General features: G+C 40.6%; 1 protein-coding gene across 1 annotated transcript; it reads right to left on the bottom strand.

Moving 5' to 3' along the window:
* Nucleotides 1-353: 353 nt before the first annotated feature.
* Nucleotides 354-12,423, bottom strand: LOC137288206 (carbonyl reductase [NADPH] 1-like). Its single transcript, XM_067820650.1, has 8 exons — nucleotides 12,342-12,423; nucleotides 11,939-12,020; nucleotides 9,608-9,786; nucleotides 9,149-9,261; nucleotides 7,197-7,325; nucleotides 6,147-6,285; nucleotides 4,141-4,204; nucleotides 354-2,365 (listed from the first exon to the last, which is right to left on the bottom strand). Exons 1-8 carry the CDS (start codon nucleotides 12,384-12,386, stop codon nucleotides 2,253-2,255), a joined length of 864 nt encoding a protein of 287 aa, XP_067676751.1. The 5' UTR covers nucleotides 12,387-12,423; the 3' UTR covers nucleotides 354-2,252.
* Between the last annotated feature and the right edge of the window lie 2,258 nt (nucleotides 12,424-14,681).

The following is a 14,681-nucleotide window of genomic DNA, read 5'->3' as shown; positions in this document are numbered from 1 at the left end:
GATTCTGTTCCTACATCGATGGGATCGCAATATTTACCAGTTGCAACTACACAGTTAATCCTTGAAGTTCCATTCATAATTATTATTTAAGAATTATAAATCATCCTATTCCCTTTGCGCACATGCCAAATTATCATTGGATGATATGAAGGAGGTAACAGAAGAAATCACGTTTCTCATTTGAGATATGAACTCATGTTCTAAAATCTTGTATGTGTCCCGTCAGCAAGGGATTTTTTGTCCTACGATGGCAAAGACAAGTCATTTTGGTAAACCAAACGTTTTCAAGTTTTAACCATTGATGTATCGGAGCGTGTTGTATATTATGGCATAAAAAAGATCTGTACAGAATGTTTTTGAAAACATTTTATTGAATTCGGATGTTCAAACTGGATGATACTTCCTTGGAAATTGAGTATCATAGGAAACGTCTGTATATCACACATTTACGACACAAAACTGTTGGCATCATGGACAATTCTTCTAATGCCAGTTTGATCTGGGCACTTACTTTGTGGAGAAAAGCAAAGGGCCTCTTCAGGTTTCATTTGTATTTTGAAAGTAACAGAACGACACTGATGCTTTAAATTATTCCACATGTATCACAGAGTAGTACCTTTTAAGGAATTAAATCAGGAACGTGTTCAATCTTCCTGATTTAGTTCTACATGAATGTGCAGTTGTAATGTAGTGTGCATCTGGAAGCAATCAAACTGTGGCAGCATGTTTTAAGAATTGATAAAACGTAAAGCTAATGTTTCTCTTGTGATTCGAATCTTTAACTGTTTACCTCTGGTTGAGTTAAAATGTTGTGTTCCCATTTTCCAGAATCTCCCGTACGTGTCACCGGGTTGAAGGCTCCATTCCATCTTGTACATAAATGTAAGGACAGTACAGTATTACTAGAATGTCATAATTCCCTTTTCAAACGGTACGTATTGCAATACTACTTCTGGGAAACAGCATATTGGGCAACACGGGTGATGAGTGATTCAGTTAGTTTCACGCCACACTCAGCAATATTCCAGCTATATGGCGGCGGTCTGTAAATAATCGAGTCTGGACACTACAATCCAGTGATCAACAACATGAGCATGGATCTGTGCAATTGGGAACCGATGACATGTGTCAATCAATCGAATCCGGGTCTTCAGCGAGTCGGAGAGCTACCATACCGCCCGTTTTATGTTAATAAACACAGAACTGCATATCTAATATTTCATTATTGAATTTGTTGAGGAGAAGGGTTTCACAAATGTATCGCCGTAAATATCGAACATCAGTCTTTTTTATTATAAAAAAGTGATAAAGTCAAAACATTGATTACAGAACACTCTCGTTTCCTCTCTAATGGGTTCCGTCCTACTGTGCATTTTATTGCGATAACCAGTCCAGAATGAAGAGACGAATTTATTTAACTGGATACATAAATATCAATCAGTATTATTTGATACGTTTAATCGGTATTTTTTGATATCTATGTAAGCACTTGTATATTCTAACACTTCCCACCATTTAATCTTGGCAAACACGCTGTACAGCATTCTCTGTTATAGGCCCCCCGCAAGAAAACTGGTACGGAATTGATATTATTACAACCTCATTCTGCGTTACAGAATTACACTGAAAGACCGCAAAAAACACCTGCAATTTGAATGATTTTACAACCTCGTCAAACAGGGGCGTCTGTTATTTCTGAGTTAAGGTATGCTGTCTAAACCTCGACAAAAATGTAAAAATACAGTGCTATTAAAGTTTTAAATTAAAATTCATTTGTAAGTAGCATTTTCGTGTGAAACAAGTAATTGGAATTCAGTGTTACCAGAGTTGTTTGTGATGTCTATCTGTAACTTTCACACAAGACGATTCGGATCGGCTGAAGAGTAGGTTATTGTCTGAACATATTAATGAGATTCATGTGTTGGTATGATTGCAGATCTCCTTATATATCTTAATTATATCACGTTTTAGATTAGCATACTCTGATCAGTAAACACATTAACTGAAACACTTAGGAAAATTTAGCTGTTTCATGAAACAGATGTTCGTAGCATCGAGCAATGAGTAAGAGTACGATAAACTATATAGTTACGACACCTCGTAAGGCTGCGAACCTTCAGCGGACCGCGATATAGTATTACATTCATATACATCATGTCACAAACTCAGTTGCCCTCGCAGACCATGTCATGATTTGCAGTCGTATACATATAGGTATAATCTGCAAATTGTGCAACAAAATATAACCAGCTTCATAGTGCTCTTTTTTTGGTCCATGGTTTGATCTTGCGGTGTGTTACAAGTTCCCCTCGTGGTGACATCGTTTCCGGTGGTAGTGTTGCTAGATACACAATGGTGTCTGCACCTACGAAAGAACAAAATATAGCGTTCTGTTATGAGGGTGATACTAATTCGCAAAAGCGAGTTATGTTTAAAGTGAAATAACAGCCTTATAAATGCACCTCCATCTGAGAAATGAACTCGAGGTCTCAGGAATACCGCTACATGGATTATGCACTGAACATCAAACCATTTCTGCAGGTCAGCCGGTGGCCTGTCACACCAGGTACGCTACACAAACTCCATAACTTTGATAGCAAAGCATAGTTAATAATAATATTTTACAAAATATGTTTCACAGTCACACAATCTTAGCTTAGGTTCCAGATACTGCTACTCCAGCAGAATCAGAAATTGTTTGTAGACATTAAGATGTCAGTAACCTCCAATTCACATTTTCAAACTTGAAATATCTGATTTATAGCATAATTTTCTGCAAAACACAGAAACAGAAAATATTTTGAGATGGAAAGTACACTTGAACGTACGTAACTTTCAAAAGCTAATTTGTTTACATGCCTAACATGCCATAATGGCTACAGTGCAAGCTGAGCAAAGAAAGATAAAAGTGTGATATTTTGACAGTCTTCCTCTCAGTGTATTTCGTTACACTCCACCACTGAGTCTAACAAAACCTAGTAGAAAGTGGCGTCACGTAACCTTTGAGCGACCAGTGACGGTCCAATCAAATGCGATTCGCGGTTAAATAGATTAAACCAATCAGACAACGGCTACTATTTAGGGATTGGAGGGACTTTCAAAATATTCAGATCTCTCCACAAACAAAACATCCGCATATAACACAGTTATTTGACCTGAAGTATATACGCTTTGGGGCTTCCATTGACATGGTTACCATTAGCTATTATTTCCGCAAGTTAACATCCTTGAATATTGTCAAAACACTATTTTCAGCGACTGTTTATTCACCGTTGTCATGGCAGTACGTACGCCGTGTGCATAACCCGGAAGCGATCGTACGCTAAATAGCATTCGGAATCCTTCGGGTAAGAACCTTTTCGAGATATAAAGTTCATAAGGGATGTGCGGATGTACACTTTCGCGGTAAGCTGTGTTCTGATTGGTCAGTCTCAAAGGTTACCTGAAGCGACCTCCCATAAGGTTTTGTTAGGACTCAGTGGTTGAATGTAACGAAAAGTACTGAGGATAAGTTCACTTAGACTGGATATTTTGATAGCTATTCCACATCAGTAGTTCTCGGAATACATAGAGATTTGTTTAGGTTTTTGTTGGTTTGCACGTTAGTGATATGCAAGAACATCAATGAAGACACACTAAACTAGAGATGTAATATGATTTAGACAGGATCAGCATTGTAGCAATCTTTTGCAAAGGCAACACTGCCAACAAACCAAAAACGCAGATATTCATGCAGAGTCACTGTGCAAAGTGACAAAAAATGTTTTTGTAGGACTGGTGTTGAACGCTGCATTCAGCAATATTCCAGCTATATGGCAGTCGTCTGTAAATAATCGGGTCCATTAATCGGGTCCACACAATCCAGTCATCAACAACATGAGCATCGATCTACGCAATAGATACTCATGCTGTTGATCCATAATTACCAGTTAAGAAGTACAAGTCAGTTCTGGCCTTACACAAAGACGTTGCTTAAGGTTTAGTAATCAAAATATTTCACACAGTTTTGATTCATAGTTTGCTGTAATATGTGATAAGATGTACCATCGTGCAATATTTACACTATTGTGCATGAAAAAAAGTGACCGAATTTGACAGAAGACGATTATTTAAATAAATGATAGGCAAGACGAGACATACCCTCTTCAGCCGAGTCGGGCGCACTCTGACCACCCATATCTGTTCTGCACCATCCTGGACAGCACTGCAACAAACAGGTGCGTTCAGAGATTAACGATAAATGACATTGTTACAGATACTCCGAATGACGCCACAACGCCAAAGCAAACAAACAAACAAAAAATAAATAAAGAAATAAAACAACAAGAGTCATCAAAAGACGACATATCCCCCGGCCCCCACATATTTGAAAGGACAAATCATCTGACAGGTACTTGATGTTTTCTTAGATTACGTTTGAATCATTTCCATGGAAGTCATGAAAAATATAAATGCCATATGTCTGTAAACAGCAAAAGGCACCACTTCAAGATCTGTCTCATATATTTGCCAAGATCTGTTGAAAGACATCACATGGTTTTCCAGTTGTGCTCTGGAAACGAAGCCCATCCCTCCATTTTGAGACTAAGTCAGAATTGTTTCCATGGAAACCAGGAAAAATAAAAATGCCAAAAGATTGTACATAGCAAAGGGCACCACTTTGTGGTCTACTTCAAATATCTGCCAAGATTTGCTGTAAGATACTGAATAGTTTTCAAGTTGTGCTCGGCAAACAAAGCCCATCCCTCCATTTTGAGACTAAGTAAGAATCGTTTCCATGGAAACTGGGAAAATGATAAATCACAAAAATCTGTAAATAGCAAAAGGCACCACTTTAGGGTCTCCCCTACATATCTACCAAGTTTTGCAGAAAGATATGTAGAATTTTTGTATTTTTGAGTTGTGCCCATTCCTCGATTTTGAGATTAAGTCTGAAATGTTTCCATGGAAACCCAGAAAATTATAAATCACAAACAATCTGTAAATAGCAAAAGGCACCACATTAGGGTCTGCCACATATATCTACCAGGTCTTGCTGACAAATATTTGGTACTTTGTGAGATATGCTCTGGAAAGTCCGAATCATTTCCATGGAAACCGAGAAAATAGTATATCACAAAAACCTGTATATAGCCAAAGGCACCACTTCAGGTTCTGACTGATATATCTATCAAGTTTTGCAGTAAAATATTGAACGGTTTTTGAGTTCTGCTCCGGAAACGAAGCCCACCCCACCATTGGACTAACACCAAAATGTTCCATGGAAAAACAAAAAAAAAAATAAATAAAAATGCCAAAACTCTGTAAATAGCAAAAGGCACAACTATAGGTTGAGATTATCATATCTACCAAGTTTGGTCTAAAAATATTGAACGGTTTCTGAGTTATGCTCCGGAAACAAAATGATTATGGACGGAAGGACTATATAAAATAAATATCCCTAAAAGCAGATGAAGTGACACAGTACCGGAAGTAGTGACAGAAACGAATTCACTGACACAGTAACAGGTGTATTTGGACAGTGACAGATGTAGTGGCATAGTTACGGATTTACGGACATAGTAACAGATATATATATATATATATAGTAACATTTGCTCTGACATAGTAATGTATTCGCTGACATAACAGCAGACCCTCTGACAGAGACGGATGTTCTGACAAAGCAATGTGTGCTCTGATATAGTCACTGAGGCTTTGGCATAATAGAGGATGCTCTGACATAGTAACGAATATTCTGACCTACTCATAGATGATATGACATAGTAACAGAGGCTTCGGCATAGCAACGGATGCTCTGACATAGCAACATAGGCTCTGATATGGCCACGGATGATCTAACCTGCTAGCGGATGCTCTGACCTACTAGTAGAGATCTGACATAGTATCAAAGGCTTTGGCATATCAACGGATGCTCTGACACAGTAACAGAGGCTCTGACATGGTAACAGATGCACAGAGTAACAGATACACTAACATAGTAACCCTGACACGTTATCAGAGGCTCTGACACATTGACGCAACTATAAACTGAGACACTATAAACCACACTTGTGACAGAAAAACAGCATAGTGACGGATATACAGACGTTGTGTAAGACATACTGATATGGTCACTTATCCAATCGTCATCAAAATCAACCTACCGCATTTACAACCACGTCAGTTTTCCCTTCTCTATCCAACACTCTTTGCTGGATCAGCGACATCGTTGTTATGCCTATTTTTGACACGCCGTACGCCGTCTCTGGCCACGTCTGACTGTAGGTCCCTGATGAAACGTCACTACAACATAACGTCACAACAACATAACATCAGTACAACATTACGTCAGTGTAGCATATCGTCACAACAAGATAACATCGCTACAACATTACGTCAGTGCAACATAACGCTAGTACAACATAAGGCTCCTACAACATAATGTCAGTACAGCATAACACCGTTACAAGATAACGTCAGTACAATATAATGCTAGTACAACATACCGTCACTACAACATTACGTCTGTTCAACGTCACTAAGTCCAGTTACAGTGTATCGAACAATTCATCAACTATTTCATCTGCTGTAATGATGAGTCAACTGCAAGCCTTTCTAAATGCGGGACAGAGGACTCCACACTTGGTGATATTAACGACCATTTAAATGGATAATTTATTCAGCTTATCGCGTGTCAACGTATCCCGTCTTTGCTCATCATATTCATAAACGGTAAATTGTCCCGTCCTGAAAAGCGACTAACCAGACTGGGTGGTCACAGTCGTTGGCTTTCTGTAGTCGTGTGAAGCCATACCGATGTTGTCAATCACTGGACCATCTGGTCAAGGTTCGATGTTTAACAGACCGCCGCCGTTTAGCTGGGATATTGCAAGTACAACGTTATACAATAACCGAAAGAAAATATGCCCAAAGGAAAAGCTGATTTAAAAGCGTATCTGTGTGTGTGTGGAGGGTCTGCAAATAGTCCAACGTGATTTGGTCGGTCGGTTGGTTGGTTGTTTAACGTCACACTCTGCAATAGTCCACATAAATGGCGGCGCTCGGTAAATAATCGGGTCTGAACCAGGCTATCCAGTGATCAACCGCATAAGCATCAATCTGCGCAACTGGGACCCGAGTCAGCCAGTCTCACCACTCGATCCCGCAAGTCGCATCCTACAACAAGCATGATCAATTACATCAAAACGGCATACTTTTCGAATTTCTCCATCAAGCTTTCAAGCTCAGTCAGCGTTATGTCAGGTGAGGTAAATCTTTCTTTGAGGGCCTGTGCGCACCTATTCAGCGCCGAGCTTGCAAGCATGCTGGTCACGTTCACTACCCTGTAACAAAGAAGAAGAACTCTGGGCTACCGTGAACGTCTTACTACTGTAAGGACCAATCACAGCATAAACAGTTCCCTTGTGGATTGATCATGGAGTATGTAAATTGAGGAAGTCTGGGATCGTGTGATATCCAAGAATTTGTGATTTGTAAATACCTAGAATGAGTATTGTAATTCCCGGGATGCGAATTGTAAACTACTGAAAACTTCCATCATATTGTGGCGCCACCTGGATGCAAACCTGCCACCCTTCCTAGCTTGGCGGATATAACCACAAGGCTACGAGGGACCGCTGTGAGGAAGAGATCGTCCGTCAGTATAAACCACGTGTTCCTTACAAGATGGGAGCTGCGGGTAGCGCACGTACGAATACGTACGTACGTGGAGTAAACGAGCTTTTCATGCAAGTCGGCCAGGTCACGGCCCTCGCTATACCGTGTACCCCATGGGGATCTATCATAAGGCACCGGGGTCAAGTGATATCGATCGTTATATAATATTTTAAAAAGATACTTAAGACAAAAAAGTTGATGAGTTGGACAAACCACTCATGCTCGGGTTTACAAGAGACTGTGAACCTTGAAAATCGGGACATCCCTCCTCACAGGGCTCACAATCTCTTGTAAACCCTCGTAGTCGTGGTTTCTCCCACACTTAATCTTCTTGAGATGGGAACCACCTCTGTGGTGTAGTAGTTAGAGAGTCCGCCAGGAGAACGGGAGGATTCGACCGCCGGCCGCGTGATACAAACAGATGTTAAAATATGGTACTTGTTGGCCCCTGTCTGGCGCTCGGTATTAATGGGGACAAGGACTGGTCGACTTGGTGCCAGTATACTGTGTCTGAAAAGGGTATTCATGTTTAACTGCGGCATGGTATTTCAGTGTCCTAAAACTATAAAACCACCTAGTTCAAGCAGCTACACATACACACGCATGCACGTGGTCATATGAGCGAAATATTCTTCCGTCTTAGACCCCATTTCACCCTGTATTTTGAGAAGGGACATATCATGAGGGTACGAGGGATACTCAAGTCGCTGAATATTCTTTACGTGAGAGACATCCTAGGTATGTCAGACATAGGCTGCCTATATGTGAGATGTTCCCTGATGGTGAGACATGTGCCTGAGAACTAGACACACGAATAATATGACATTTTGGAAAGGTGGAGATATCTAAAGAGGGTGAGATTTCCGGACGCAGTGCTACTCGTCGATGCGCCGTCAGAGACTAGAGAACTTCGATCCAGGTGAGGAAAAGTTGCTTCCTGTGTACTGGAAAGTGATAAACTCTCAACTGTGTATCAGATTATTCCTGTTATGTATCAGGTCTATTGTTCGGTTCAAGATGCTACGGGTAGCCATTAAGACAATACCCCAAATCAGATGCCTGTTCCAGCTGCCTTTAGCAACATTCCAGCAACATGGCGGTGGACACCAGAAATGAGCTTGACACATTGTACCCATGTGGGGAATCGAACCGGTGTCTTTGACGTGATGAGCGAACACTTTAAGACAGAAATGGATCATTGTGAATGTTGCAACCTTTGCCTGAAAGGGTGTTGACTACTCGTTTTCCGAAACATCCAATAGTAAGGTATATTTATGACAAACTGCTGTAATGAAGCAATCGTTTTGGGAAATGACGCAGAAATATTGAAATTGCCCATTGCATATTCTCTGTCATCAACCATGAAGGGTGTGCCACTGTCCCAAGACAAGATTACATTTTCACGCTACCAGTGATACAACTGGAGTATTGCTGTCTGAAGCTTGAACAAGAAGCAAACACAAACACAAAAACACACACCACGCGTTACCTTGCATGGGGTCGGAGGAGAGGAAAGAATGCTTTGCACACGTTGAGATTGGCCCAGAAGTTGACCTTCATCGTCGCCTTGACCTGTTCTTCAAATGGAACTCTTGTTGGCCCCTGAAAGATATATATGGTCCAATGCAGTGTGCGAGTGAACTGAGTTAAAAGTCACTTTAAACAATATTCCAGTTCTTTTACGATGTGTCTGTTTGTTGTGGTATGAAAACCCGAAGTGATGCCCAAAATGATTTGACAAGTACATGAATGCAGACCAACAGGAACCTGGAATCAGGAATTTCAGGGATATATATTGAGGGATATATATTGAGCTGGCACTTTGGTGAAGCAACGAGCACGCCTTGAAGCAGGTCGAACATCCTAACGATCATAATGTCCTGTCATGCGTAAGGGACGCAACCCCTAACAGTGCCAGTATCCCTAAAATATATTATAGAAGTCCTACCCCAAACATGATACCAGCGTTGTTGACCAGGACATCCAGTCCGCCATATGTGTTTGAGAGATGTGTAGCCAGGGATGCAATGCTTGTTTGGTCAGTGATGTCCAGTTGAAAGAACTTTGGCTTCAGACCAGTCTGTTCCAGGCTAGCCACCGCTGCTCGACCCAGACTCTCGTTCCTCGCTGCAGGAAAAAGTGAAGCTCCGCATCACTCAAAGCAGTGTTTCAGTCGGATGTACTATTGCCAGGCAAACTGGTATATGTGTAGACCTTCGGGGGATGAGCAAGACCGGCACTGAGTTACCTCCCTTGGTCAAGCTTGCGCGACTGTTTGAGTATGGTTTTATCACTCTTTCTGCAATATTCCAGCAATATCTCTGTCGGGGACACCAGAAACGGGCTTCACATACTGTACCCATGGAAGGAATATAACTCGGGTCTTCAGCATGACGGGTGGACGCTTTAACCACTGGGCTACCCCACTGCCCGTGCCCAAGTCAGATACCGGTCATCTTCATCATGGTCAAATACCCCTCTAATGCGCAAATGAGTGTATGGTTTTATGTAGAACTTATGTTCCTTGTGGTCAGACAATTTTTAACACCACTTGTAGACCATCTTGCTTTATTTCGAAATTACATAACAACACTAGATCTGGGTAAAATTACGATAATCGGAAATGTCGATAGGGAATATTATTCATCACTATCGATATGAACACTGTGTTGACCCCATAATTCATAATTTACGGCTGGGGGTGAAGATGATGATGATTTTTATAGAGCTGCATGAATGAGATTTGTTCCCTATCCACCCATCCCTTAAAAAGAATGAATGAATTAATGTACAAAGTAAGTGCCCACCACCCTACCCCAACCCCTCACCCCAACCCCAGCTTGTCATGTACAAATTCAATGACACACACACACCCTTCAGATAATGAGTCCAAAATTGATGACCCCTACTCCTTCCCCAGAACAAAATGAGTGACCCCTTCTGAAAATCATCACCGGCACCCCTTGTCATAAATGATGAACGGCCCCTAACTTGAGTTATAGAAAATAATATAATATCAAACTTACTCGCACACCATTCAAAGGTTGGTCTTTATTCAAGCAATGCTTCTACTTTCTGCATTGTTAATGATTCAAACATAAACATGTCACCACTCGTCAGTGATGTGAAATTTATTCTTTTCTTTCAGATTCTTCTCGATATTTATCGACAATTGATCTATATTTAGTTAATTATCGATCTCTCCATATTAAACGAATGATTCTCGATTTGCATTGCATAAATGGATAAATGGACTATCCCACCGCCCTGCAACGCAGCTATGAATTGAAAACACATTTTCACTAACACACATATTCAGACCTTGATAACAACTTAAATATATTTACTGTATATATACTGCACAAAAATAGTTAGGGGTAAATGTAAATGTTAAGATTATGAATAATAGCATATTTATTCACTGACACACTGATGAAATATCAATCCTAAAAATACCAATATCCCTAACTTATTTTGTCCAGTCTAAAATGGGAGAATATAAACACGCGAATATATTTTCTCTCAGAATGAACCGTTTGAGAGGCAGTTGTATTTATATGCGTATAAAAAAATGGCAAGTTAATTCTTTGTGAATGATCACCTTATTACTAGCGGCGTGCCCATACCGTTTCCAAGTATCTCAACTGAACGTACGTCGTCATTGTACAATAAAGAAGTTTTCCATAACGATTTGCCACTCCTATATCACGTATAATATCGTTAAAAGTCATGTTAAAGGTTAGTTTTTATGCCGGTGTGGACAACTTGCCGGACAGATGCCGGTTTTAACAGCCTCCGATGTATTCAAATAATATCACAGTTGGCCAGTTTCGTCAATTTTGTGGGGGCGACTGTTCATGTAACCATGAGTACAGTACCCAGGGAGATTAATATAGATTATCCCTGCTCTACCGGTCTGGGAAGTAGAACACACGGTCCTGGCACAGTTAAACCGCTATTAATATCTGTCGTATTGCTTGACCTCTTAAAGATTAACTTACACAAAGTTTATGACATAAAATATCGATGGATGTCAACTTCCTCTTTATTCTAAACACGTTTCTGGACTTTCCCTGGCTTTTTATTATCATCACTTCGTGAAGGCGCAATTAATAGTACAGAAATGTTCACTGTGAATAAAACAAAATGTTGACATCGATAATATATTGTCGTATGTCAAGTCCGGTATGCCTCTCACGAATCTTACATAAGTTTGCATTCAAAGCAGGCCTGGACTGAACGAGCAGAGCGTATTTTAACTTGTATACGCTTTTCCTACCTGTCAACAAAACATCTCCTTTGAAGAGTCGACACAGGGATTTGACCACCTCGAAACCCAGACCTTTGTTGCCCCCTGTCACCTGCAAAAAATTATGCCAGATAGACAGATGCTAAATACAGTTTAAACTAAACTTTGTCTTTAACAGGAGAGAAAAGGGGTAAACTGAGACTAGTTGGAGTGGTGCGCATGCAGGGACTCGCCTGTCAAGCGATATGTTGCGGAATTAAATCAAAGTTCTATATTTAGTATCAACTCGGAAATGAAAACACTGCTCGATCGGTCTCCCACGAAGATGACATCCAATATTCAGCAGATAAACGGAACTGTTACACGTATACCCGATCGGGACCAGTTCACGAGACCAAAATCCCAAACAGAGCCCATGTGTTCCCGCTCTTACCACAGCGACTCGTGTCACGACAGCCTCCGCCATTCTCAATCTCATCAACGCCAAGAGACCAGGTTAAAGGGAGGCAACTCTTGAACCCCACTTTTGTTGGTGGCCCAAGGCTGTGAATGTTTGTGTGGCCATTGAACGTGGGCGGCGTTACGCTGTGAGTGTGAGTGTAAAATTATATTAAAATATATAAATAATTTTGGATGTATGTCTGTTATTCGTAACTTAATATAAGAAACAAGCATTTGAATAAAAATATACAGGTAAATTGCCATTTGACATCTCAGAGTCGAGAAATCGTCAGCAATATCCTAACTTTCTTTAAGCAATTAACTACAGATGGTTTAATATTTCCTGTTCGGGCATTCAGACAGCGAACAGCAGCAGTGAATCGAATTCTGAAAGTAACTGACAATTCAATCAAAATGTTTCGCTTGAACGCTAGAAGTTAGTTTTTCCTAACGTGTCATGTGGTTGTTTAAACTAGTATTCCTGTTTCACAAAGAAACCCTGTTTTAGGTAGAATTCTTTTTTCACAGCAATCCTGTTGTATGCATGGAGAAAGTGAATTTAATCAATTTATCAGTGCATCCTAAGTATGATGCGTCAACTATGCTATGTGCCGCAGATATCCGTATTCCGATGGGCGTTGTGGTGTATCCGAAGCTAAGTTGCATAAATGAAGATGACACTGATTGTACAAACAGTTACTATTTTTTCTACAAATTACATATTGTATTTCCGATAAACAGTAAACTTGCTATGTTAGGATTCTTCCTGATTTCGGTAATTTAAAGTACCTAAAAACATTTTTGTGACTTTTTATTCAAACGTGAATAGAGGACAACGTTGAAAATTATGAAATACTAAAACACTTTTCTGTCACTTTAGGCTTTAAGGAAGAATGCAAATAGTAAAAATCATCAGCTGTCACTCTTGCAGTGTTCTTTACCCACTTCTGATGTGCCCCGCCTTGATACTGCTGGAATATTGCTGAAGGCGGCGTAAAACTAAACTCACTCGGTGCATTGTTCTTTTTGTGTTTTATCGATTTTCCCAAAAGATAAAGGACATACCGCATAAGATCATTGTCCCATCATTTAGTTTTACACGCAATAAATTGCTAACACTAAAGAAATTTGAGTTATCCACTATTTCATTTAGTTTCCACTGTCTCCTGTTTATCTTTGTCCTCTGTACAGTTGTGTCCATCGGCTAATAATGTATGTATGTATGTATGTATGTATGTATGTATGTATGTATGTATGTATGTATGTATGTATGTATGTATGTTATATGGGATTTGCGTGTTGTGCAGTAAAGCAAGATGCACGTGCAAAAAATGTATAAAACCACTGCATGCGACATTACCAGAAAACACAAAAGAATAAGCTCAGCAGAACGAGAGATTGCCATAGGAATGCGACAGTTTGAGGTAACAACTGGTCGAGTTGCTGAAACGTTTAGTTGCTCGTTAGTTACGGTCAGGAAACTTCGCCAACGCACTAGGTCACCCCGTGGGCCGATGGACAGTTACAAGAAGACTTCATGCTCATGGTATCAGATGTCATCGACCATACTGGAGAGCACTGCTAATGCACAGACATCGTTAGGTAAGACTACGCTGATAGGTCGAGACGTTGGCAGCTACGTCACTGATGAGAAAGCAGATTCTGTTATCGAGGCCCGACGGTAGAGTTTGGGTGGACAGAAGGAGAGGTGAAACAACACTGGTGGAGAGGTGAAACAACAGCCCGTTGTTGTATACATGAGTCGGAGCTGTATGGTGAATTCGAAGATAGTGTCACGGTCTGGGGTAGCATATGCGGTGACCAGACGACTGACCTTGTTGTCGTCAAAGAGAATCTGACTTCCGACTTAGATGCCACCACAGGCGCCCACAGGTCCGAAAAATCGATAAACTAACTCCCGGTTTACTGTCCAACTCCCTTACTATATAACTTATAAAGGTGCATCACCAAATCACGGCGACGTGATCGAAAACAGGACAATTACGCACACGTCATTGAATATATCGTATATATTTATACGTCTCGCGAGTATCAGAAGCTTCTGTCCACATTTCTGATGTGTGTGAGAGGCATGTACACAGGCCTTTCGAGGGGATGCACTTGTTGTTTTTTATTAAATCGCCAAAGACCGAGTTGCTGTGCCGGAAGTATACAAAACTAGGTCGTCAAAACTAGGTCCGGGAATCTGATTGGCTAACACTTTCGTGTACGAAACACACTCCAGTTTTTTCACCCACGTGAAGTGGCTGCCACAAACCGTCGCTGACATCACCTGACGCTTGACCACTTCAGTCGGAGGACGTGTTAATGC

The sequence above is a fragment of the Haliotis asinina genome, chromosome 1 (assembly GCF_037392515.1).
Source record: "Haliotis asinina isolate JCU_RB_2024 chromosome 1, JCU_Hal_asi_v2, whole genome shotgun sequence".
Classification (NCBI taxonomy): domain Eukaryota; kingdom Metazoa; phylum Mollusca; class Gastropoda; order Lepetellida; family Haliotidae; genus Haliotis; species Haliotis asinina.
Note: the sequence above shows the minus strand (reverse complement) of the source record. Positions and strands in the feature narration are given on the sequence as shown.

Excerpts from the sequence above, each read along its gene's own strand:
- LOC137288206 (XM_067820650.1), bottom strand. The coding sequence starts at position 12,386 with ATGAGATTGAGAATGGCGGAGGCTGTCGTGACACGAGTCGCTGTG. Across the intron at positions 7,326-9,148 it reads CTCCTCCGACCCCATGCAAG|GGTAGTGAACGTGACCAGCA; the intron begins GTAACGCGTGGT and ends TCTTTGTTACAG. Across the intron at positions 2,366-4,140 it reads GCCCGACTCGGCTGAAGAGG|GTGCAGACACCATTGTGTAT; the intron begins GTATGTCTCGTC and ends GTTCTTTCGTAG.